Source organism: Cuculus canorus, chromosome 5, assembly GCF_017976375.1.
Source record: "Cuculus canorus isolate bCucCan1 chromosome 5, bCucCan1.pri, whole genome shotgun sequence".
Lineage (NCBI taxonomy): Eukaryota > Metazoa > Chordata > Aves > Cuculiformes > Cuculidae > Cuculus > Cuculus canorus.
Window position 1 is genome coordinate 27,817,890 of NC_071405.1, and position 27,971 is coordinate 27,845,860.

The 27,971-nt window shown below is 37.8% G+C and overlaps 1 protein-coding gene across 4 annotated transcripts in view; it reads right to left on the minus strand.

Moving 5' to 3' along the window:
* Nucleotides 1-3,036: 3,036 nt before the first annotated feature.
* Nucleotides 3,037-27,971, minus strand: part of SETD3 (SET domain containing 3, actin histidine methyltransferase) — a 62,639-nt gene continuing 37,704 nt past the window's right edge. For all 4 annotated transcript variants that reach the window (XM_054067400.1, XM_054067402.1, XM_054067399.1 and 1 more), the window contains 7 exons: nt 17,937-17,995; nt 15,999-16,113; nt 11,644-11,718; nt 8,773-8,939; nt 8,045-8,133; nt 6,195-6,355; nt 3,037-5,573 (listed from right to left, as the gene is read on the minus strand). In XM_054067400.1, the coding sequence (XP_053923375.1) occupies nt 5,130-5,573; nt 6,195-6,355; nt 8,045-8,133; nt 8,773-8,939; nt 11,644-11,718; nt 15,999-16,113; nt 17,937-17,995 (1,110 nt within the window). In that variant the 3' untranslated portion in view covers nt 3,037-5,129. The remainder of the gene's footprint in view (nt 5,574-6,194; nt 6,356-8,044; nt 8,134-8,772; nt 8,940-11,643; nt 11,719-15,998; nt 16,114-17,936; nt 17,996-27,971) is intronic.

Sequence of the window (27,971 nt, forward strand, 5' to 3'; positions counted from 1 at the left end):
TGTAGCACTGCACAGGGTTTGTGTGTCCCAAGTGCAGACTCTGCACTTGGCCTGGTTAAACCTCATGCCATTGGCCTCAGCTCAGTGATGCAGCCTGTTCAGATCCCTCTGCAGACCCTCCCTACCCTCAAGGAGATCGACACTTCCTCCCAGTTTAGTGTCATCCACAAACTTGCTAAGGGTACATTCAATCCCCTCATCCAGGTCATTGATAAAGATATTGAATGGGACTGGACCCAGCACTGAGCTCTGGGGACATCAGTTGTGACCGGCCTCCAGCTGGATTTAACTCCATTCACCACCACTCTTTGGGCCCGGCCATCGACCCAGTTTTTAACCCAGCAGAGGGTGCATCTGTCCAGGCCGATGGCAGACAGTTTCTCAAGTAGAATACTGTGAGCAACTGTGTCAAAGGCTTTACTAAAGTCCAGGTACGCTACATCCACAGCCTTTCCCTCATCCATCAAACAGGTCACCTTGTCACAGAAGGCAATCAGGTTAGTAATGATGATTCAGTTGGAAAATCAACATTCCTCACACATGCAAGATTTTATTCCCTATCCTCATACAGATTTTAAACAGTACTAATTGGAGATACTCTTTTTTATTTTAACGCTCACTGAAATAATTCCTCAGCTGCTTATTCTTCAGGACAGCAACCGCTGATTTAGAGACAAGCAAGTTAGCGTTCAGTTGTCCAGCTATTATTTTCCACTTAAGAAAGGACATCTCCTTGCTTTCCTTCTCTATCTAGCTTAATCTTTAATGATGAAAAGTGGCACCAGCTCCAGCTGTTAAGAGAGACAAAGGCAGATGTCAAATGTTTTCTGGTTTCCAACCACTCCAGTAGTGACTATGGAACACTTTGTGGACAATACGAAAACTGACAACCAACTTGATTGCTGTTGTAAACTGCCAAGTCCTGTTCATGCTGCTATGAAAATATGAAAAAAAAAAAAAACATTTAATTTGTAAATTTTCAAGTTTGATGTCCTCATAAATTGAAAACAATGACTCTTAATGACTAAAGATAGTGTGCATGGCAAAAATCACATTTTCTTAGAAGTACAAGTACCATATATCCCCCCAATGTATGCTGCTATACAAAACAGCTTATTCAAGCAAATTTCTAAGCCTGTTACTGCTAATCCAGGTGTCTAAGTATTGGAGCACTCCTTATTCAGGAAAAGGCTACAGAAAAAGGAAAAAACTGAGTGTTTTAGTTTCTGCTTGGTACCATAGGATAGGTGCTTTGGCAATATTTCAGTTTATGTTTTTCACTACACAAATAATCATAGATTTTAATTACTAAAGCTTAAATGCCATTTACACCAACTCTATAGCAGTCATTCATTCAGTTTTGAAATACACTAAATAAATACACCAGTGAAGCAAGGAGAGACAAACCCCAAAAGAATCCAGGACCCTTTGTGGCTCTTTTTTCTTAAATATGGATTAAGATTTTTTTTTAATTTTAACTGAGAAATCCTCCGCATCGTTTCCAAACTTGTGGCATTCGTTAGGAAATAGACATAGAGATCAAGAAATGCTAAAGAAGCTCTTCTAACTGTGAGTCATCAACTTACATGCAGTACTTGGTACAGTAAGCAACACACTTGAAGAAGGAAGCGTGGTAGAAACTATTAAATATAGATGGTAATTACGTGAAAGTCGTGTGCTCATATCTGACTTCAACACAGATCAGTGAAAAATCTTTATATCTAAAGGATGCTTCATCAGATATATTTGGTAGAGTAATGTTTTGTCTAAACAATCCCGTTTGGCACAGAACACAAGAAACAGCAAGGATCAGCTTTTGGTCCATAAAATCAGAAAAGAGCCAGGGATTTGGGGAGCATTTTTGATGTGTCAGACTGAAACACTTCAAATTATGTTTCTTCATTACTTCACATGGCTTTCTATTAAAAAAAAGGCAACAGAAGTGGCAGCAGCAGATATTAAGTACCATTTCCTAACATGAAATAAAGAACACTTTGTGTAATCTAAATCTTCCAGTGTGTTTTTGAAACATGTCTCACAAGTCCATTATGACCATTCCTCTCTCAAGGCAAATCAGCCTCCACAACACAGCTACTGTGGAGTTGCATAGATTTTCTGCACATACAGCCTCTCAACAATGTCCAAAGGAAGGAATACTTATTTTAGCCAAGATGCTAATACCCAACTTATTTTAGCCACGATACCAAAAACGTCTCACTTCTGCAGCCACAAGGCTCTCAGCTCGCACATACTCGTGACAGCACTTAGGCTACATTTATATACTTTACAGGCATTATTTCAGAGTGGAGGTTGTTGCTCTATTTCGTATATTTGACTTTATCGACAGGGCTATACAGACATCCTCATGCAGCATAGAGCCAAAGCAGCTGCAGGTTGTTAGGGGAACGATCCATCAGTAGTAGTAGGTTCATGTAAAATTCAGAAGGGTTTTTTTTGCCCCCCATTTTGTTTTTGAAGAACAGTCCGAGAAATCCAAGTATGTCTTTCTTACAGGAATGCTTCAGAGAGCTAGCTAAACAGAAGCAAGATTTGGCATTTAGCCTGGGATTAGTGCGAACAGCCTCTTAACCAAACATTATGAAGAAAGTTAACTTTAAAATGCTTTGAAAGGTCTGTTTTCATGACAGATGGTAATAAGGGCTCATCAGTGCCAAATTTTTTTGTTTCCACCTCAGTTTTCAGAAGCTTAAGTTTTAGGTTAGTGCTTCTGAGAAACCACTACATGCACAGAGGAAAAATGCAAATTACAAAATTAGATTACTCACAATTTTTATTGTGTGCGCAACATTTTTCTAAATAACAGTAGGATATGAAGAGTAAGAATTTAACCTTGTACTTAACAGACCCCTTTCCTTTTCTGCTTACTAGGATCCCTCTTATTTTTTTTCGCAAGCTACTTCTCCTTTAATCCTTATCTGTACACCTGGACTGTTACTCCTCTCCCCACAGACCCCAAAAGATGCAGCTGTCAGTAGCAGGTAGAGGTTTTGTTTGTATAATACACTCACTAGGGGAGACATGGTAGAACTATATTTTATTCAAGAAAACCCACACATTCTGTCCTGTGGTGACCACAGGCTTTGTTAAGCCATAGATATCAGCAAATACTGGAACAAAATACAGTGTATCAGATTGAATCAAAGCATTTAAATTCTTAATTACAGTTAGAATTTTCAGGGAAGGCTAGTTTCAGAATTGCATCATAACATTTAGTACAATGTTGTGTACGTAACTGGCAGAAACAGAAATGGAATATTGGTCCTAATAAGAACCGAAATGTAATGACTTTTGTATAACATTTGAACTGTCAAGACAACAATTCATAACATTCTACCAATGGCAGCATATAGTTACAAAAATACTGGTCCAGCATCTTGTTAGTGGTGAAGCAATATCCAAGGTGCGATGGCAACATGCCATTCTTAGTGAAATATTTTTTAAAAAACTATTTTTTCTATTTTCCCCACACTGATACTAGCTGAACACCAAAACTGCTATGACAATCTGAAAGAAAATCACTACTTATCATGTGTATTGCACCAGAGATTTATGCAAAAACACATTTTCCAAGTTGCAGTACAAAAGAAGCAAAATCTTATAAAACTATGAATATGCCAAAAGACATTTTACTGCAACTGATCTCAGATGAGCAGGTTGCAACATTGACTGAGCATTAAACAATTGTTCAAGCTTGTCCATTCTATCCATTGTATTGAACTTAAGGATACAAAGGCAAAAGATAAAGTCCTTAACATTGAGAACAGAAGTAAATCACTTGCTACTTCTCTTCACTCACCCACAAAATAAAAGTACTCCACCCTCCTCTCCTCCCAATACCCAGGTAATTCCAATATCAAGCCTTGGAACCATCCTTATTCCGATATTGCACTGTACTAGGATTGTATTGTTTCCATCTAGAAGTTAAAACATAGTATGAGGGTGACAAACTGCTGGAGACAGTAGATCTGATTCAGTTGTGGAGGTATCCCAAGAAATGTGCGTCAGAGAGAAACAATCTAAATGGCAAAGCATACTGCAGATTTGGCTGGTCTGGACTCGGGTCAAAAATATATTAGCATGCCTGCCATTTCCTTCAAGAAAACAGTATTAATGAATATCTTAACCAAACGATGAAGATTGATTGATTAAGATCAGGCAACCGTGTCACATTCAATGGTACATCCAACAACACAAAAATGAAGGAGTAGCAGACAGGGATATTAATCATATTTTCCTTTTAATGTTTAGTCAAAAATGTAGCTTTGAAAATCTGAAGCTAGTCGTGGAAACCTGAAGAAGGTGGGAAGTGACCTCACTTTGAACAATACAGTTTAAAGCTGTGGCTTGGCCTATCTGCTTTCAAGCTCCCCAGTAGCACTGCCAACCTTGTAAATAAAAGGTACCACCTGGAAGTAAAAAGTCATTAGCCTTTAAAAGTTGGTGAATGTTGTATTTTAGCAGCCTAGCTCTGACTGAAGAAGAAAGGTGAGATATTTTCATAGAGTAAACTAAAAATATAGTAAACTGAAATATTTTGAGATCACTTTAAGTGTACATAATTTGGATTTTTATCATTTAAAACTACAAATCATAAGGTTGCCACCTTACCTTTTTCTGGACTGGCATACCTGATTTTAAACAGGTTTTCCCTCCAGTCTCCCACGTTTCTGATCCTCTTTATCCAGTTTTCTGCTGTACTGCTCTCCCACCTTCATGCCGAATACCAACTCAGTCCTGCCTTCTGCTTTTCTTGGCAGGAGGCAGAGCAAGCTTTTAGTTTCGGTAGTCAGAGTGACAGAACAACAAAAGCACAGCAGATAGAAGAGCTTAATTCTTCCCCAGGAAGAAAATACATTTGGTTCAACAAAGGGCTGCAAAATCTTCCAAAGGCACCTCTTTCCCCAGTTTTTGCCTGAAAGCAAGATGGCAATCTTAATTGAACAGGGATGCTAAATCTTTTAAATAACTTAAAAACTCATTTTTATATAAAGCAGCAAAAACATTTTTCTCTGCAGAAAGAGAAATGTTAACAAAGAAACACACCAACATAAATGCACTGTTCATAAACTTCAGCTAATTTAATTTCACAAGAAAGTAAAACTTCAGGACTATTCTTTAACCTCATAAGTACTTTCTGAAGAAGATTCTTTGGCATCTTCAGTCTTTCTGTTGCTTTTCTCTTTATTTAGATTTTCACTTTCTGATTTGATCCCATTAAATAGAGAGTTTTCACCATTTACAAACCCATTCTCTGCAACTTCAGCATCAATAGCTTCACCAATCTTTAAGTCCCTTTGCTCTTCCACATCTTCTAGGTTTCTCAAGACAATAGGGAGTCTAGAGTCTGCCACAGTGTTCTCCAACAAGGCAATAGTGCTCTCTTCATACTTAGGAAGTGGAGCTCCATCTGCCATTTGTTTGGTATAATACTCTCGGCTAGCAGCTGCACTCTTTACTGCTTTCTCCAAGATCTCTTTTTCACCTAAGCGCAACTTGATAGCCATGACTGCATGTGAAGTAAGGTCATGGGTCTCCAAGAAGGACTTATCATCCTGTTCGAAAAGAAAAAGCAAGCTTGTTAGTAACAACCAACATAAAATCCCTCAACTTTTCTCTCTGTATGTTAACAATAAGTGACACTAGGTTCTTCAGGCTGATCCAAATGGACGTATATGAATGAGCCGGTCTGCACAGAGTCCCACTGAAGTCTGTCAAGAATTCAGAAAGAAACCAAAAGTTTCCCCACATAGATCAGCCCGCATAACAAGCGAAGTCAGGAGACTTCACAAGTACATGAGACACATAGGTTCACTTATACACTTGCAATTGTAGCACATTTCTTTGCAGTCTGGAGAATGCAACTAATAGATGACAAGCTGAAACTGATTCCCTATTCCACTTGCAGAGAAAAAGAAGGTAGCCTCTATTTGGAGAATCAAAGAAAAAAAGACATTAACAAAATTATACTAACAAAATTTTCTTTTTTGCAATCTTATTTCATTTTCCTTAGATAATGCAAATCTGTTTCTACACTTTAAATAGTACTGAATGAATTATGTACTAACATGCAGAATGAAGTTTGTAAAGACAAGATGGGGGACTGGATATCTTTTCCTCCAATCATAATACAAAAACATTTCAGACATTTAAATTACAGGTAATGATAATTTTACCTCGACGGTTGTTTTATAGGTTTTCAAAAGAAGGGATGCTCTGGCTTCTAGGAATGTCCAAAGTTTAACTTCATTCTCCCAGCTAACAGGAAATTCAGAGTTCCCCAGAGTGAAGATTTTGTCAATGGCATGCTCGCCTATCAAATGTTGCTTCAGCTCTTCTGCAATAAGTATAAAACCAATCTGTTAAAACAATCTCATCATTCACTTTGTCAGTTGACAAACTGCAGAAAGACTTATTTTCAATACTATAGCTTTGAACAGCTAACACAAAAACTTCTCCTCGAATAACAATTATCAGATATGCTGGTTATTTCTATGATTCTCCTCAAAGAGACATTGCTAACCTCAAGACTTCCAGATAAGTGCTCCACTCTGAAATTAAAGAGACTCTAGTAATAAAGAGAAATAAAGAGGCTCTCATACACAGTGTAACTCTGTGACAGTGAGATAGAATGTTTTGAATAATGCTTTATAAATCAAAGGGAGAAGAGTTCAGTGAACTTTTTGATAATAAGAGGAACAGGCCAAAGTGTGCAAACACACAGATTATTTTTCCTAATCATTTTCATCAGCAGAAACTCCGTACATTTGGTGAGAAAAGACATCCATCAAGCAAACCTCACACAGTAGAAAATGTTTCAGTCAGCTCCTTGACATTACACAAATTCCATAAATCTTTTAGTTACCAAATTTCACTCCTGCAAAGCAGCTACAACAGACTTCACAAACCACTTGCATGTAGTTTCTCAATAAACAGTTCTCTTATACAGCACTTAAGACATATGAATAATTTGAGCACAATCATATATCAGAGCAATGCAATTAAAATGTTTACTAGACACATTTTCTTCCCCGAGCCAAAATTCACCCCCTCATCAGCATCCTAAAGTCTTTTTTACTTGAATTTATTTCCCTGAAGCAGTTAGGAAGTTGGACAAGATGATCATTGTAGGCCCCTTCTAACTGAACTATTCTATTCAAATTTCTTAGTAAGTTCTAAAAGATGGATGACAGGATGGAGTGAAGGTAAGACACTAAATGAGGTGGGTTGTTTTTATTAAAGAAAGCAAATGGAGCACATGCAAAAACTGAACTTCAGTATTGCTACTGGTATTAAAATCCACTTCATCTGCACAGCATCCCTAACTACAAGGAAACTCTCTCACTGTCAGGAAAAGCTGTCACATCTATAACCTCCAAAACTGCATCTAACCAGCAAAAAGCTACTACAGACATTAAATCGGAAGTTTCACATACGCAAATTAGGCAAATGTTTATTATTTTTTACATATATTTTCCCCACAAACACCCCTAACGTAAGACAAACACTACAAAGGCAGTTTGCAAATTAAGTTGATTTTAGATTATGCATTACCAAAATATTGAAAATACTCAACTTTGAAATGTTTCTTCCATATTTCTCTTACAGAACATTCTAATTCCACACTTAAAAGATTCTAGACGGCTAATGTGCTATGATTTTAAGCACGTCAGCCCCTATGTTTCACATGATCTTGTTCTCTGAATCATCTTAAAAGCAAAGAATTAAAGATCAATCTCCAAAGATCACTCATTCACAACAGCCTGGGAGAATGAAATAAAAAAAAATTATATGCTTTAGGAGTTCCAAAAAGGACTGTTACTGAAATATGCCCTCAGATAACATGGCCAAACACTGGGTTTCTCACCAGCTTAGCCCTTTTAACCTCAACTCCTCAACTGTTACAATCTCCTCACTTAATATTTTATATAAATATCTATTGCATTCCTGCATTAAGAAAACCAAACAACAAAAAAAACAACCTCAAACCAAACATAAATTAGGTAGTCTCCATAAAACTTCTTACCTTCAGTCATACAAAACACTCGAAGGAAAGCCAAAAGTTGGGCAGAAATTGGAGGCTCGGTGGAGTGCAAGGCAAAAACACTAGAACTACTAAAAGAAAGAAGCAAACAGCAACAGTAAATGCACATTTTATTGTCTTACCTTTGAACTTATTTCAACACTAAAGACCTTAAAGAATACAACAAATGCACTGTTACAGAAGTAACTTTCAAAAAATTAGTTAATAATACTTCAAATTGAAGAAAAGCTTCCCTAGCCTGTATCTGAAAAGAACAATTATCTCTACAATTTTACACTTACAATTATTTTTATATGGCTTTCATAATAAATTCATGAAAATGCAATGTTTCACGTCTGCTGCTTCTAACTGTACCCTCTGGACTGAAAAGACTAAAGGAAAATGCTGTGGTTCACATACTGAACATTGTAGTATGTCTGCAAGGGATAGGAAACAAAGAAAAACCACAGATTGCTTTAAATTAATCCTTGCTGGGTTTGTTCAAATGGTTATTAAAGCAAAGGCTTTTTCCTTATATATGGTCCAAATTAGATGAAAATATAGCTCAGAGAACTTCTGTAAATATTATTACAATAACTTTAATTTGCTATACAAACAGGAGGAATATTACACCTAAGAAAACTATCACAGAACAGCTTTCTATATCCTCTACTGGACACTGTAAACTTCAGAAATATTTTTAAAAACCCACGGCATTGTGTTTTACTTACGTTGGGATACCAGCACGAGCTAAGACCTCTGCCTTCATAGCATACAGCCTGTCACTTTTACTCACGCCAAGCTTTATTTTCACTCTGTCATGTGAATTATTATCAAAGAAAAAACCACTGTGGATCACAAATTCAGCGTTTGACCGAGTGCCATAAAAAATGTAAATCTAGAAGGATGAAAAGAGAAGTGAAGGGACGGGAAAAAAGCTTAACATCAGCACACAAAACTGACATAATTTGAAAGTTATTTCCTGAAAGAGTTACTATTCTGAGTACAAGGTACATTTACATTTATATTTATATAAAGAAACATACTTTGTTTTCTGATATCAATTCAAATGCTGTATAGGGTGTGGCAATACACTACAGAGGTACACGTAAAGATATCCATGTAGATGAGAGACTTTGAAAAACGAGAACAGTTTATTCTACAGTTCAAAATAAAAATGCTTTGTTTTCTTACACAATCATAAAATACCGGTATATATTAATAAGCTTTCAAAGATCCTATGCCTTTCAAAGGCTAAAAAATCTGAGACAAGGAGGGCTTATTAAAAGAAATGCTGTTTCTGGGGTCATTTCTCCCCCTCCAACATCCACGAAAAACAGTAAACTATGTCGCTGATGGATCAACTTTGCTTTTGTTGTAATGTTACCTTAAGGCATGGATATACCAAAGTATATCACAAAGAGAGCTCTGATCTTTGTTCAGACAGCATTCAATTTTGTGTTCTACTCTGAACACTTTATCTAAAGTAAATTGGTTCCTTAAATCCACATGAAAACAAGGAGTTCCAAGAAGTGTTTAACTCGGGGCTAGGCTGCATGAAGTACATGGGACAAGAGGTCCAAGTAGCAATTGTCTTCTCCTGCATCAAGAGGGTATTTTCCCCTTTGTTTGATAACAGAATTGTCAATCAGAAAAAAAAAAAGTTTCAACAGTTACAGAGCTCCCTCCTTAACCCTAGGATACAGCAATGCTCTGGATACCTGTAAGCTGCCACTCCCGTCTAGTTGACAGGGAAAAGCACAGTGTGCTCTTAAGGGGTCAACAACACTAACAACGTTATTTACTTTCTTTGTTTTCAATTCTAGATTAGAACTATGTATCCTAAGCACTAAATGCATAAGTATTATACTAAATCACAGTAAACATCATACCGTAACACATTCTTATAAGGAACAAGAGACCTGCCCAAGTATGTTAAGACAACGGTTAAGGAGAGAACCACTAACCCTCTCAGGTTTTAAACCTAAAGTGATACATCTCATATTAAACTAAAAGCCTCATATCGTGTGTATATTATACAGTCTGCCCTTTGTAAAACACTCTAGGAGTGTTTTACAAAAAAAAGCCAATAAAACAGAACGAGAAAGTTGCTTTATTCAAGGCCAGTGTTTGACAGATTCTGTGGACTTCTGCTGCCTCACATATTTTAGTAGTAAAAGCAAGGAGCATACACTCTTCCTGCTGAAACTGTAAGAAATAACATCTGCATAGCATATTAAAAGACTGAAGCACTCTATAATTAAACTGCTTTAATGATGTCGATAACAGTTAAAGTCTGCACGGAAATTTTTAAAAAATTCTGATAAATAGCAGACAAAGTAAAACTACTAAAATAAAATTGAAATAGAGGAAGCCTCTATAATTGAAATGGAGAGAGCAGCCAGAACAGCTATGTGACACATCCACTGCCAGCTGTGGAAAATTATAAATTGGATCACTTCTGGAAAAACTGTGGACCCCTTTTAACTCATCATACTAGTATTGGAAAAAACGGCAAATATTTGACTACCATAACAAATTCTAAGAGCAACACAAAAAACACACAATCACTGTAAACCCCAGCATAGCAATGAGGATAAATATACCTCTCGGAAGACATACTTAAAAAATTTTTCAGACACATCTTTGTTAAAAAAGAAGATAACGATCCATAAGAAAAACGAAAATCTAAATATTATTAAGCGTAAGACTGGCAAAATAATACACTAAAGGTAGTAACTCAGAGACTGAGTTTCAAAACATTTCAGAACGCTTCATAGCCAGTCTTTTTTTGGCCATGCTGACTACACGTGAACAAACAGTAGTTGAACAAGGGGCTACTACAGTTGAGGCCTTAGGTTGGCTGCTGACACGGCACCGGAACCCTCCTGCCAGAGATTTCCTACACTTCTGGAGCCACTGTCTTTAACGTATCACTAATTTTAACACTCATTGTTTCTTAGCAGTTCAGAACAAAATACCAGATTCTGAACTGTTCCATGCATCTTTGCAAGGCTCGCCCCTTAGTACTTCTTATTTCAGAATGAAGGGGTACTTACATGTGTGCAGGCCTGTGTGAAAGGCAGTAGGTATATTTTTAGGTCCTTCATTTTCACAAAGTACAGGAATGGCAACATGGGTAAAATGACTGGCAACTATACTGCATTTAACCTCTCATTAAATGAGGACTAACAAGAAACACAAACCAACAACATTTTGAAGAAAGATTCTACGATCTGCTATTGCAGACGAAGTGATGCTTCAAATCTAAAATACATTTATCTTTGGTCCTTCGGATATGGCTTTTTATTAACCATATAAAGAATACCAAACTCTGTGTTTGTGCATTTATCAGTGATTAAGTATTACAACTAGTTACCTACAATATCAGAACTCAGAATCACCTGAAGTTGTGGTCTACTAAGTAACAGAAAACATCTTATTCTGAAAAATGTGCACTTAGTTTGGTAGTTATTTTACACAAAAGTATCTCAGCATATTAAGATTCAAATGTAGTAGGGCTTAATCCACACCACTTCCCTACTAAAACTGTGTGTCCACAAAGATTAAGAACAATTATATTAGATAACTGTACACACTACCTGTTCTCCAGCCTTGAAATCTTGAAGTGCTACACATTCACACCGGTCATCTTCTAAATTGTAGCCTGTAGTGATCTAACCAAGGAAAGAGTAACAAAAGCACCTTTAGCATTTTATATTTATCTCCCCCATCACTGACAAAACACTGTCATTTTGGAAATAGGTATTAACAACAGCAGTTGCATACGTTTCTTTCCCTGCACAATATAACATAGCTGGTAGCAACTGTTTTACAATTACTGAGAAATCTCTTTTACAAAAATTGTTTCCATTAAAGAAATCTAAGGGAAGAAATAACTCACCTGAAGAGATTGGAAGGCTCTAAGGAAATTACCCTCCATAGACCACAGGCAGTCCCATGCTAAAGCCAGCAGCTTGTTATAAAGTTCCAGAGTTTTCAGTCACTCCCATGAGGCCCAAGGGAGCAAGGCAGTGACAGCTCCGTACGCTGAGCTTTATCCTTCAACTGCCAGCACAGTTTTGATCTCTCAATGAAAAAGGATTAGATAACTGTGGATCTTTAGGGGATACAATCTTCACAGAATTATAATTTACTTGCAAATAATCCCTTTATCTAAAGTTATGTAATACTTTTAAAATGCTAAAAGGATTTTTTTTGATGGTAGCAGGCAATGGAAGAGGATAAATTCTCTTAACAAACCTGTACTTCTCCAGAAAAAAATTACAAAACCGTAAAGTGGTCACACTAACAAGTAAAGTTATCCTAAAAATGTAATACTTTTAAAATGCGTCAAGCAGCACGTTCTTGAATGATACTACCAAAGATGCAGGGACAGATGCAGTCACAGGATGGAACACAAGCTGCTGAACAATAAGCATTCTGAATTCAGTACTGACTTATGGAAAAATATCCCCTAGGCCTAGGGAAAAACCTAAAAGCTGCCAAAGAATCTCTCTCAGCCTTTGTAAATGAAAACATACTTGTTTTCTAAGTTGATATACCCCAATTCCCATCTTGGATGCAGTTTGTCCAAAGACAAGGCTATTCCAAAATCTTCATTGATGGCTTAGATGTTAATAGTTTTCGACTGCTTGCATCATCGGTCGTGCATTTGTCAGCCAAAACAGTGCTTTCCCAGTGAGCACGGGGAACTTGTCTGTGATGCAGCAAATTCAAAATGGTAGCCTCAAGCACAGGCAACCCTGTGGAGGTTTGCAGGACCACTCTACATGTGGATGCCACCACTTCAGGTCTATTAATTGGTTTGTGGTACACTGATATCAGAAGAGAACACAAGAGTCACGCAATACAGCCTACTGCAAAACACAGGCTGTAGCACTCGAACACAGAAACGTGTATGTTCACTATGCTGCACTGAACAATTCTTAATTAAGATCTCATCCTCAGAAGGTTATCTAACCCTGAATTGTAGGTTACAAGTGCTAGAGGATTCACCTTCACTATGACAAATGTAGCTTCCAAGTTCAAATATAGTAAACTTCTGAAAATCTGTAGCTTCCATTCAAAAAACGGAACTCTCGATAGCACTTGACCTGTCATGAAATTTTCTTAGTGTGCAAACTCAATAAAATATTTCTGAACGTGAAAAATCCATTCCAGTTGCCTGTGGAATAGGAAACTTTCAAGGACTGAGGAAATTCCAGTGTGTTAAGAGAAGGATTCTGACAGTTTAAGCATGCTTCACTGGAGTACTGCCCATTTTGAGGGATTCTTTATTTTTATCGTTAAAAAAAAAAAAAACAACAAAAACCCACAAAACCAACCACCAAACAGCAGTGCTACTAAAAGGCTTTTCTATAAAGCATAATGGAGCGCTAGACTCTTATTTCCTCTTTCTTTTAATAGCAGTAATGTAAGAGAATTAACAGGGTGTTTACTTTTCTTCCCACATGATAGCTGACAAATTGCATCTCTTCAGTTTTAGTTCTGAGGCACACTGATACATGAATTTCAAGTTGTGTATAAAGCATGCAATAGTCTGCTTGGTCAGTGATTAAGGATGGACCCAGCCCAACATGCAGAACGTAGCTTATTTAAAGCTCTGGCAGAACTGGTAATCAACCTCTGACTGTCAAAATACAATCCCACTAAAGAATAACAATGAGAAATGCGTGAAGACAACCATTTTGATATAGTTCTTAGAGGCAGGTTGATCTAATTAATCGTGTCAGAAGCAAGAAAAAGCTGGATGGACCTAGCTCCAGTTAAAGCCCAAAGAGCATTTTATTAACTAGCTCATGGAAACAGGCCCTGTAGAAAAAAGCAGGAGCAGGGATCTATAGTACCTGATTGGCTCAAGAAGTATTTAAGCATTATGTTTGGAGAGGCTAGATGGGTGCATGCAACACTATCTTTTGTTTCTTACTTTCCTGCAAAGAAGAACAATTCCCAATATTTTAAAGGGATGCACTATGATTAGAGCAGAACCTACTCTCATCTCACTCTACAATAACATAAACTACAATACAGACAGCTTACAGTGATCTTAGGAGTTTACAGTTATCTTGGCAGTTTTTCCCCTCATTTCTAGTAGTACAAGGAAATTACACAAAATAAAAATAGGTTTAGTAGCTTTTCTTAGCCCATTATCAATATTACATTTGTCTAGCCTTCCTAAATATGTAACCATTTAAGCTAGTTTCTGTAGAAATATGAAACAAAGGAGCAAAGTCATGCAAAACATTTAAGTTCAGCACCTCCCCTGCCCTTTAGGATACACTTCAGCATAAAAAAAATGCTTCCAACCCTGACATACTACTGCACTAGCAGATTTAGCTCCAGAGCCTGGCTCTATATCAAAAGTAATGTTAAAGAGCATAATAAAAATAAAAATTACTTTATCGATTTAAATAAAAGTTTGAATGATTAAAACAACATAACTAGCTGCTTTTTTAATACAGGCTACTTAATTTTTCCCCTCCCAGAACCTTAATTCTCTTCCTCTTTCCTCTAATCCCAACTTTGAAGGCATTCATTAAGAGTTTTCTAACGAATACAGACAAGTCTCTGCAAAAGCATCTGAAAGAGATGCCCAGCAGGAAAAGGGTACTAGAAGTACTAATGCTTGCAGCTAAGATTTATATTACAAAAATATACATTTCTGAATTTTAAGCAATTTTCTTCATATTGGAGACTCTCATACAAGCTTTATTACTAAATCAGAGGCACGAGACTGTATAACAAAGAGTGAAAGAACCATTGTTATAGAACAACAGGTAACCAACTTTTAATCGGAAAAAATAAAAAACCCCAAACACTTGCAACTTTGTAGACTTGCCTACTGTACTGCATTTGTTACAGTCAGCTAAACTAATTCATTGTTACTATAAGCCAAGTGAAAAACAACTTGCTTTATACTTTTTTCATTTTAAATCAGGTTTTTCTTATACCAATATTAACACATTCTGCTGTCCTAATGCTTAGGCTAACCCCCCCCACAAAAGAACGAGATTACTTGAACAGTATGGTCATAATAACCGCTTACAATAAATATTATCTACTAAAAATACAATAAATACTCTCTACTAAAAACACAAATAGAGTGTATGAACTTTGAAGCATACACAAGACTGACTAAATAACACTGATAAACCATCCTCTTACAGGTTTCCATTTCCTCATTTCAACATTAACTAGTCTGTTAATGAAATCAAGACCTCATCCTCCAAACTAGCTCATGTAGGCCAGAATGTCAGCAGGTCTAACTTTTTTTTTATATATATATATATATGTCACCTTTTAAATGTTTAATATGCCCTAAAGTAGTATTTTTGCATTTTGTTTCTTTGATGTAGTAACAGATGTACTGTTTTTGTTGAAATAGGCTTTGTTCCCATTGTTGCTGTCTCCATAACAAGGCTCCTTGGGCATGGTTAGGAGAGCAGGCAGTATTTCTTAGTCGCAAATTTCTAACCATCTTCCCTAGTGGTAGCTACAAAGAGGCAACTTCCGTCACTCTCTGCTTTCCCATTGTCAGTACAGATCTGTTCAGTATTATGAGCCTTTTCAGGCCATCAGAAACACAAAATTCCACGTCAGAAGAATATTCAAATTTTGCTGGAAAAAGGGATCACATAACTGAAAACTTTTAAAGGTACACTACCACATATATATGAGACATAACCATAGGCAAGAATGCCATCACATCTGAAGTTTTTTCTAGATGAAGAAAGTTCTTCCTGAAAAACCTATCATAACAGACTTCACTGACAAATCTTTCTTTCAAATATGAGGCTTTTAGGGTCACTTGGGAACACACTTCTTACCTGTGCTAAGAAGCATAATGAAAAGTGTTATTAAGCTGTTCTACGGCAGCTGAGAGGCTTAATACTTAAGCCCTAAAGCCCTTCAGCAACACTGAAGAAATCCTTACCAGTCCATTAGTATGATTACACATGTCCCATAAAGGTATTAGAGCCAACGTTACTCTGGAACCATCTTCTGTTGGAATTTGGTTTTGGCGCGTCATGACAGAAGAAACCGCCCATCTAGGAAAATTAAAAACATTAGATGGTCAATGTTCAAAACATCAATATGCAATTGGCTGTAGTCCAACATGAAGCAACCACTTAGGCTAGGAGTTTCCAAATTTAGCTTTCTTAAAGATCACACTGACTACATAACAGTAGAAGGCAATACCACTTGCAGGAGAAGCAGCAGCTCCTGGGTTTCCAAGATACACATTTGGTTCCCAAATCAGGACTGCAATCCCACCCTTCCCTGTGCTCTTTTGTAACAGAACCGTCATACCTTCCATTACCTCACCCAGGACCCACTCCCACGTCACCTTCTGCCTCCCCAGCCCTTCACAGCATACACACGTCTTACCACATATCCCAAAACCAGGGTCAGCTATTCCTGCAGGCTCCAGAGTAGTTCACAGCTACTGCTTGAAAGCAATAGCTCTCATCTCTGTGCAGACTCTCCTTAAGAGCCACGAGGTATTTTTCCCCTCAAGAGCTTATTTACCACATGCACTTGGAACCAGTGCCACCACCTGACACACGTATGGTATTTCAGTAAGAGCTTCTCTCCAATTTGCAAACTTTCGGCCTTAGATCAGTATTGCTAAATTTTCTACTTGACAGAATAAAGAGGAAAAACACCAAAAACAAATAATACCCCAAACTGATAGTAAGGATAAAAAAATGAAGAAAGTATAACAGAGTTCAGCACACAAACATCATTCAAAACCCTTCTAAGTCAGGCTAAGCAAATCAAATGCCAGTTACCTATTCAAACAAGAATATGCAGAAACACTTAACATTTCAGCGTTTTCTAAGATATAATTCTTACTTGATTTCAGACAAAAATGAATATTAAATATTGGGGTGAGGTGTTCGTAGTTTTACTATGTTGTGGCCTTAATATGTATATTTGTTGTGGATTTTTTTTAAGGGAAAAAAAAGATCAAAATAATTTTTAACTTCTATGGACTCTACTACTAACAAGTATTTAACACACAGAATAAGTCTATCAGGAGACTCGTTCAGAAGACAGATTGCTTACAAAAACACCATCAAATGGAAATTACTTAATTTCTGAAAAGCAAGTTAAAATTGCAGATAATTTTAATACACAGTTTGAAACATAATAGCAATTTGTTTCTTTTTAATTGCTGTAACATAATTGCAAAACTTCAGAGCACCTCACACAAGTTGGTGTATTCCTCTGTAATACCGTGAGTGAGGGAGGCATGCTTTGGAAATGCCACTGTCATAGACTCATCCAGAAGTACAACCAGGCCAATAAAAATCCCTGTTAGACCTCATGAGTGCCTTTTCTTCATGCTATTTTAATCACTTAACAGAATTAAAGCTCTCATTATCTTAATTATTTTTATCTTAATCAAGTCACCACCTATAGTACCTCTAAGTGACACTCGTACTTAGAGTGTACAACTTATGTTCTCCAGATATGCTGTTCAACTGCCACTGTAAATATTAGTTTTCACTACTACGCCCTGGTAAAGCCTTTTATTAAAAAAAAGACATTAAAATAACCCCAAACCTCCTGTAATGTCAACTGAATTATTTTCTTAAGGAACAATGAATTAATTTACTAATCTCAGACAACCTGTAACAGTTGGCTAAATTAACTGCTCATAATGACTATTCCTTTGTAACAATTAAAATCTGCTTCTTTATTTCACTTTCTTCTTCATTAAGAAAGTGAATTAGAATCAAATCCTACATTTAGCATTTCAATAACAACAGGGCTTTCCCACCAATGAAGTATTTCCAGGGCCCCACAGTTTACTAAATATTAAGGAAAAAAAAAAGACAGAGAGAGAATTAAAAGACCAACCAACCTGTAGTCATCATAAGTGAAAGAATCCTTTAAGGGCAGTTTGCTGGCATTAGGATGGGTCTGGAAAATGCAAGTTTCAGAAAAAAAGTGAAATGAGAAAAAAAGAAATCAGAAATCAGTCAGCAGAATTTCATTATTTAGCTGCCTAACAGATCCTAACAAGAGCCAAATGAAGCAGGAGGCGTCCAGCCGCGCTACGGAGGGATCATCATGCTATTTAGCTCTCATACATCACTGTCAACTTAATTTGTTGTGCCCAGCAGCCGCCATAAATCTGTTTCTTCATATTTCAAGACTAGAACCCACAGACATTGCACAAAAATAAAAAATTTAAGGTGGACTGAGTATGTGAAGGTAAAGCAAAACCCAGCCCATGGTGCAGGGTGAAGGAAAGAAATCAGACTTTAAGCACATATTAGGTTTCACCAACTTCCACATTTTCCTCTTCTCTGTGATGTTGGTAAGGTATTTCACAAATAAAAGTAAAAATTATACGAGATTTTATTTTTTTTCCTCGATAACTGCAAAGGTTTCATTCAATAAAAGGGGCCCTAAATCTCTGGAATAAAACAGCCTAGAATATTTTAATAGGTTTGCTGACAAACAGCAATTAGATAGTACCTTCATTAAGCCCCATCTAAAAGTGGAGCAATGCCATTTGAGAACGCATACTGCAGCTGTCATTAACAAGCACAATATTTAGATTTTAAGGCTTTATTAAGACACTATAATACCTGTTAAATTCCTGATCAATTAACTTATTAAAAGTTTCAAAAATAAAGGTAGCTTTAAGCTACTTGCACACCTTCTTTAGAACTTTCTCCCGGTTCACAAATGGAAAGCCATAACAGCATAAATTTTAATCTTCGGGTTCAATTAGGTCTCAGAAACGAATTGAAGTAAATGATCAAACGGTTATTTCAGAAGATACAAATGATTTTTTGCATAGCTTTATCTTTGCGACACTCTTAATGCACGGAGCTCCATGCAGTTTTTTACTCTTGATGCATTAGCATCACAAGTGCATGGTAATTTATCATTTCTCCTGTAATGTACTTGCTGGCACTGTGTGCAGGACAGTAGGGGATGAGGGAAAAGTGGCTCAAGCCGTAAATCAATTAGAAAACAAAAGCTTGTGCTCAGTGCACAATTTTAGGCAAATTATACATCACAAAAGACTGCCAATTGGGTGTTAGGTCCCAGGTGCCCCGTCTCCCTTAGCCTCTCCAGTTAACCGTTTGGATGGGCTTTCTCTGGAATACGACAGAAGTCAACAATTTCAGCGACTCCTGCCCTTTCCCTCACTTTTTTCTTTTTAAAGTACTGCGTTTCCACACGATTTTCACTCACACCGACGATACGGCCACTGCACGGCAAACTCCCTCGAGTTTAATTGTAGCAGCGCATTTTACAGAGTTATTTCTTCTCTCAAAAAGATTCCCTACAAAACCAGAGCTGGAACCCAAAGCAACACATTTCAGGAGGCAGAACATCTCCCCAGCAGCAGAACAGTTTGGACTCGGTTTCAGAAATGAACACAGAAATTTAGCCTTCAGCTGGGAGTAACAATCCTCAGACACCCCCCATTATTCCTTTATGACAATTTAATGTCAACTTTTATTGCTAATATTACGTATCAATAGCTTCACAAACTAAGCAGAGGAAAGCCAAGCCGGCAGTGCGAGATGGAAGCCTATCAACTGTCTCGCTTTTACAATGCCGTAACGCTTTCGCCCGTTACATCGCTGTGGGCTGCGAAGGCTGAACCTCGCGCTGCCCCCGAAGCTTTAAGGAAGGTATTTGGTATCCGCAGGCGCCGGGTGCAGCTCCCCCTGCGCAGCCCCCGCTCCGTGTCCCTGGCGGGCCCACACTGCCCCCTGCCGGCACCGCCCGCCGCTCCGCAGGGCGAGGGACGCAAACCCGACAGGGAAACCCCTCCCTTCCGAGTCATTCCAACGCGCTGACATCCCAGTGGGGATAACTTACCTTTATGGTACCGTACTTGCAAAGCTGAGGGTCTGGCAAGTCCAGGAAAGACCCCCCGGTACACAAGCAGATAACCCCAGCTTTCCTCCCCGCCCTTCTCTGCTCTCCTTCCCCTTCCCAAACAGGGGCTTTATACGGAATAAATGATTTTGCAAATGGCAATAATTACTATGGACGTATCGCACTAAGAGGCATTACGCTTAACCCTCTGTAGTCTCTGTAAAAGTGATTTTTAGAGACGAAATGTGTTACCTGTGCACAGTTCCAACTCGGACTCTGCACAGGGAGTGCCAGCCAATGCGCTCAGTCCTAACGTGGAGCAAACACCCTCGGGAAGCAGAATACACACAGGCTGGCATTGTCCTCTCTGCCAGAAATATCTGTATTAAATCTGCGGATTGCAGTGGAGTTAGTTGTTCATTTGACATCAGTAGTCTGTCCATAAGGAGTAAACTTGAAGACACAACCGATAAGCAAAGATTCCAGATGCCACTAAACACCGCCACACTCCCCATTTGTAAATCTGTGAAACTTACCATCCACACGTGATATAAATCCACTAATAAATTACAATGAAATACAAAATATACAGTCCTAAAAGACAAGACAGAATAAAATCCCAGTGTACATAATTACCATATTTATAAGATTCCACGGTACAATATTCTAGTAGCTGTTTTAAAGTTAAGGTACGTCAGCATATTTGATCATGTTAGATTTCTGACTTGGACTATTTTACAATGTAACTTAAAGCCCCTACAGATTACAAGAATCCGAAGACACACAAAAAAGAACAATATTCTGATTAAAAAATTGATTTAGTATGCAGCTTCTCTTTATAGTCCCTTGGTAAAAATGAAATCTCCCTAACAAACACTTAATAAAACCTGTCAATATATCTAGAAAGAAAAATGACACAAATGCATTAAGTATTAAATACCCTTGAAAAAAGTCACATATTCCATGAATTTTTGATGTACTATCTTGACATTAATGTAAAACCTTGATATTTATAATTGACAGATATTTAATAAAGTATAGAAGATGACTGCTGCATAGCATGCAAATTCCTTAGGCTGATCAAAAATGATACAGACATATTTAAACTAAACAAACACTTAATACATAAAAAAACCCATCAGATCTAGCTTTTAGAGGTTCACACAGCTAGGTCTCTAGATGAGCGTTGAAATGTAACACTATCCCCTACATGAACCCTAATTGTAACTTACCAAGTCTGTATGAACTACTTTCAGAAAGTTAGGAGGGGAAAACTTTAAATAAAAAATGGGAATATGAAAATGTGAATATATTCATTTAGATGCAGGTCCTGACATTCTACTGAAAGAATTATTATAAAGAACAAATATCATCTATTTAGTTACCCTTTCTGTGAAAATATTGTCAGAGCTGGCAATCAGGGTGATGACCACTGCAAAAACAAATAGTGGCATGCTGAATTTAATTTTCCTCCTGATGCTGCTATTCCTGAAAAAAATGCTTCCTCCCCTTCAGCGTTCCAAGCCTTCTTTGAGACATTTGGAGGATATCTCAAAATAACCAGAAATATTAAAAAGTAACAGTGATTGCTGCCAGATTGTCTGCAGCCACTGCGGAAAGAGACAGACTGTTATTCTAGTCACCTAAAACACTATCAGACTAGAAGCCAGTTACTCAGTGTGGCAACCAGAGAAAAGGGGGGGGGAACGGGGGGGGGGGGGGGGGGGGGGAGGAAAGAAAAATACCCTTTGAGACATCCTTCTCTTTCTGGGAAGCAGTAATACCCAGGAGTTTATTACTTGTTCAGTGTCTCACAAGAAAACACAACTCCTGATGCCTGCTTAGCGGCCTTTGCGCTAATGATTTCTCTGTCATATTTTTGTAGGGACATCACAAGATAGTAATTCTCAAGCCTTATTATAAACTGGATGCTAGAGGACTCTGCCACTTTTGTGAAGGTTTGGTTTTATTTGGACAATATGAAGGTTTTGATGTAGAACGGGTGGGTGCCTTTCCAACTGAGAAGCCATCATAATCTTCACTTCTGCTATTCAGCCTGCAAGGGCATTAACCTCCTGTGAAAGATTGTCCAGGCTATTAGAGGTGGTAACCCCTTTCCCCATTCAGTCACAAAATGCCAAAGCTCATTTATCAGAGATCCTAATCTTGACAAGAAATTTCCATCAAAATTGGATTAATATTTGCATGTTTACCAAGTGATGTACCGTACAAGTCTTATTACTGTAACATGCAATAAAATGTCTGAGTAAAACTTAAAATCACAGTACAAAAGTTTACATAGAGTTAAATTTGTCTTCATATCTATGCTACTAAATGTCTTGAAAAAAATTGCTGCATTTTGGTGTGAAGTCATACTGGCCAGTATATCCTTTGTACCATTAGTCCTTGTACACTCAAGATAAGAAAAAAAATAATTGAATCACTGGATATGATCAAAATTAGTGTTTCTTCTGAAATGACACCACCTCTCAGCTGAGACAAGCTGACCACTGGAGTCATCTACCGCTCCACTTTAATATATAACTAAAAGAAAATGCTTGTTTTTGTTGGTTTCCTCAGTTTGTAAACACAGAGATGGTTGGATTTCTGTGAAGAATATTTCAAGTACTTACAAGTCCAAGGAAAAGTTGTGGGCAATCATCACATCAAATATTACTAAATCAGATTTCAATATTCTCAAAAACCTCTTGTGCACAGTTGAAGTAGACATACCTCCATTTCAATCTCAGGAAAGCATCATACCAAGTGCTGTGATTACACCGAGGCCATCACTCCACCCCCTTCCCAGCCCTGAAAACACTAAGGGTACTTGAAACAGTTAAAGCCAAAATCCATTTAAGTTTCCACCTTGTTAACTTTCATTCCTTTGAACATAAAGCCCAAGGCTTTGTTCCTTTTGACCAAACAATTTTTTTCCTCCCCTTCTTTGCTGATTCTCCCCTCTTTCTGATGTACTCATTAACATTGGGAGATTTCCTTATGAGCCTTGTTGGATGCTACTTGATGGTTTCAGGCCAATGTGTAGGTGTACAAAAACACAAACATACACCACACACACACTTTCAAGGCCAGAAGCAGGAAGATCTGTCAGCATTTGCTGGTTACTGTCCCTTTCCCAGCTCTGGAAATCCTTTGAAGCAGCAGCCTTGAAGAGAAACTCCTCTCTGTGGAGCTGCTAAGGCTTTAACTGCCCTAAAGCTAAGAAAAATAAAGAATTCAGAATGGAGGATCCTAGCGATCTACAGGGAAACAAGAATTCGCTTTTTCCATTGGACGTATACTGCCTAACCTAACAAGGGAAAGCTAGCTCACGGTACAGGACAGGAGACAAGGCCAAAGACTATTTTACTTTGTAATAACAGTCTGTAACTACAGACACATGCTCCAGAATTTTCAAACAGCCTCGTTCATGAAACACTAGGAATTACATCCACAAACCTATGCTGTTATAATGGAAGAAAGATCATCCTACTTTGCAAAACCTAATAGAACGAATTTTCAAATTAAAAAGGTATCACAGGATTGAAATTTATTAAATCTAAATAACATTCTTGCTTATTCTTTATGTCAGCATTTTTTATTTACTTTCTGCCAGTATACACAAGAAAGCACTGTTCCAGACTATTAGGGGATTCGTGCAGCGGAAACAGAGTGGAATGACTCCTCCTGGTGCAATGGAATTTTACTGCACAGTCCCTTCTTCTGTACCTTCTACCTACAAAAATTGTTTTCAGTTAATGAGACAGCAGTGGCATAACAGAAAACTCAAACCATGACATCAACTACTAACTCAAGGGTCTGAAGGACTGACAACCCACTTCACATGCAAAGTGGTCATTCGCATTTGGCTGATGGAGTATACAGAAATTATTCTGAATTGACTATAAATGAGTACCCTGCCTACATTCTGGTGACATCTCCTTTATTAAATAGAGACAAGACATTGATGGACTTTTTAATGTCCACTTCTTCATCACATTTACAGAATACCCCTTAACATACACAATTCTAAAATACCGATCTTTCCCAGAAAACAAGGCATTTGGATATGACATTTAAATTAGTGACCAAGTTTTTTATATCTTTTCCTGCCCTTTCATAAGATCAGTTACAGCTGAATGCAGCCGCACTGAGAGTTGAAGGGGAGAAGTGGGAGAGCCAGTCAGGCTGAGACTAGACATGTTTTCCAATGACACAGTCCCCCCAGTCCCTCGCTTAACAGAGACGCACACTAGGTCCACTATTCCCTGCAGTAAATCTCCTCATGAAATGAATTAAGTGGTGTTGTTGAGCCTAATATTGATAAGTTCAGTCTGTATTGCTACATTCACACACGTACAGTAAGACAGGTACCGTAAAGAGTTTCCTCCTTTTGAGATACAAGGTTTACCTTGTTCATCTTGTTTACCGCAGCACGCACACTACATTCATGCACAAATCCATCACTAACTCTACTACTAATTCAAGGAATCACAAGCCCCAGATAAAATGCTGTGATGGAAAGCCTGAAGTGAACTGCTTTAAAAAGACAGGGATATTATTTCCTATTCACAACCACTCCACACCTAAAGAATATCTTAACAAGCATTAATATTACCCGGTATGGCCGGGTACAAGTTCTGTTACTTGTGAATCAACTATTTAAGTTTACAGATAAACCATACCAGAAGCCACTTAGGTGGAAGCTTGGATCATGATCATCTTATAACCAAGGTACCATGCTGCATAAACAGCATGGCACACGAGGCATGGTAAATTCTAGAACCAGGTGTAGTGGCACTATAGCACACACCTCCAAAACTAAAAACTTAGCACTTCCTCTTCAACTCACATACAAACCATAGCACAAGAAAAGAAACTTTGGTTTACTTAGCAACATATCAATCTCCTACTGTGTGGAGTATTAGCATTGGGTCTGACTGAAGAGGATAATCCACTTTGTAATTTAGTTAAATTACTAATTTTAACAAAGAGAAGTCCCCTGTATAATTTTGCAGTGCTTAAAGAATATATCCTTTGAGTATTACATTCTAAGAAACATCAGCTTGTTATCATATTTTAAATTTATGGAACATTTGTAACTGCTGTTATATCAGGAAAAATATTAAATCTACATAATAAGTACAAACTTTATATGAGAAAGTATACTTGTAAGTGTATGATGATCTCCCCATGTCTGCTGAGGCACTCACTTCCACAAAAGACACAGACAACATCTCTGGGGATAAACTCAACTGCCCCAGAAAGTGCAACTCAAAAAATAGAAATAAAAGCGACTAACAGAAAAGCAAACAAAAAACCTCTCCACTCTATTGGCTGTAAAAACAGATGCTCATCTGCATTCTCAACTAGGAGAGCGGTTGAGAACCCTATCTTCAAAAAAAAAAATAAATGTTTTAAAAGCCCATAATACTAACAAGAGAATGTATTATTCCTCCCAAATGTGGTTTAAACTGTGCAGAAACAAATTTTGTTTAGTACTGGCATATACGCTTTGAAGTATATCTCTGTTTCTCTAGAGGAATGAGGGCATTTAGGCTCCTATAACAAAATCCAAACCATTCAGAATATAAAATAAATTAAAACCTACTGATTAGGAGGTCTTAACAATGAACGCCCAAAGAAAGATAACATCTATACCTAAAATGAAGAGTATGTTTTATCCTGTCTGTCCTCCAACTTTAAAATATTCTGACTGTAAGAAATAGACACCAAGTGGGATGTGCCTGTATTTCGATCTAGGCCAGCACGGTCCAACTGGCGCCCATCGGCTGAATCTGGACTACAGGATGCCTCCATATGGCCTGCCACCTTTTCCTTGGAGGAGATAGGGAACAGCTGTTTGAGGAGCAAATGCTGCCCGAACAGCCAAACACCACCTCCTGTGTCCGGTTGGCTCAAAGCCCAGCGCTGTCACCGTGTTCCCGCAGAAGGCAAAGAAGGAACGGGGAAGAAGGCAGCAGACCTCCTACCCACGCAAGGACTTGAGCTCTGAGACAGGCAGACACAACCTAGCGAAGCCTGTAGCTGCCTCTGCAATAAAGAGAGTCAGGAATGGCCCAAGGAAGCCCCAGGACCCGCCATTATTGTCATCATAGCCAGGCGTGGGATATTCAAGAAGTGACATAAAACCCAGGAATTTGGCATGTTTGCAAAATCTAAACCACCTTACGGAGGACACACTAAGTGGTACATACAAGCATACAGTCAGCCTTCAGTTTGCTGCCAGCAAAATAGATTAATACAATATTTTGGCCCTCACAGAGTGAGAAACACAGAAAGGCATAAATGTATTCCATTATTAAGTGCCTATTGATTTATTATTGATCAAGAACAACAACTCAGGCATTGACATTCAGAGAAAGCAAATTCAAATAGCAATGCTATTTTACCTTTGTGACTGTCTAACTCAATGGAATTTTAAATCTTTTCTTAAGCTGACATGTGTAACAGACAAGTAACCAAAAAAGAAAGATTTTATAGTGTTTAAAATTGTGCCATCTTTCTTCCACCCATTTTTTAGTGTCACTGACATCACTTCTGAAAAAAAGCAATTTGATTGGCATGCCAATGAGCATAAATCAAGGGTGACGGGGGTGAGGGGGCATGGGACAGACTGAGAACCCTAAGGATCATGTACCCTGGTACATGATAAGAACATGATAATCTGCTTCCAAACACATTTGCTTTTAACTGCATATTAGTGGACCTCTTTAGAAACATTAAAATATTCTGTTATATCAATTTAAAAATAATAACTTCCAAACATGTGAATAGTGTTTTAAAACACAGTAAACTTGTCTGCTTTCAACTCAAATGTTATTTAACACATGAAAGTTAAATGGTATCTGAAAGCCAAGTACAGAGAGAGACCAGACGTTCTACTTCACACTGACCTGGAAAATCATATGCTTATTGGAATAGGACAGATTAGAAACAGTACAGAAAAATAATGTAAGAGCAGCATAAGTCATGTTGAAAGAATCATCACAACTTCAAAAACTGGTGTTAAAATTAAGCTAGAGATGTGAAATCTCGCCTAATATACCCAATATTGAAGAGTCAAATGTGATACCAGATTTTAAAGATGTTATAATATTATTGTGATCTAGAACTTAATGTGTTAAAATGTCCTAACTAAAATGATATTCCAGTGCCCAACAGCTAATAACCGGATTTTAGAATTTCATTCACGCTAAATCAATTAGTCAAATTTTATATGAATAATAAATTAAATTTAGTATCTGATCAAAAGGGATTACAGCCTCCAGGAAATCAAGTTCTCTGTCCAATAGTGCAAACAAACAGATCAAAACATCTTTGAATAAATTACTGCAATATTTGAGGTTGCAATGGGACTCCAATAACACTTTCACAAGCACCATCCAGATGTCAATTCACAGCAGTCAGAAAATCGGTATGAGAATGTTCCTGTGGAACACAGGATAGAAACCAGACTACAGGTACTGCCTAAAAGTAGTAGTGACTTCTACCAAATAGATTCTATTAAGGAAAAGAAAAAAAAAAAAAAGGTGCGATTCATGGGGCAGCTTCTGCTTTGAATGACAGTAACTTGACAGAAGGCAAAGAAAACATTTGCAAGTATCTGCTCATTCACTTATCAAAGAGACATAAAACTGAGTAAATGAAAATTAGATTTCCTTGCTTAAATGTTACTTAAACAGGTGACTTTGCATTCTCCATTTAGTTTAACTGTAAAATTCTTATTTACCAATCTCTCTTGCACTGTGGAGGCCAGAACTGGACACAGTACTCTGGCTGTGGCCTCACCAGTGCTGAGCAGAATGGAAGGATTCACCTTCCTCAACCTACTGGCAACACCTCTCCTGATGCAGCCCTGGATGCCATTAGCCCTTTTTGCTGCAACGGCAGATTGTTGCATTAGGCTGACAGGCTTGCAGTACCCTGGGTCCTCCTTCCCGCCCTTCCTGAGAACAGGAATAGCACTTGCTTTCCTCCAGTTCTCAGGCACCCTTCCAATCATCATGATCATTCAAAGCCCACTGAA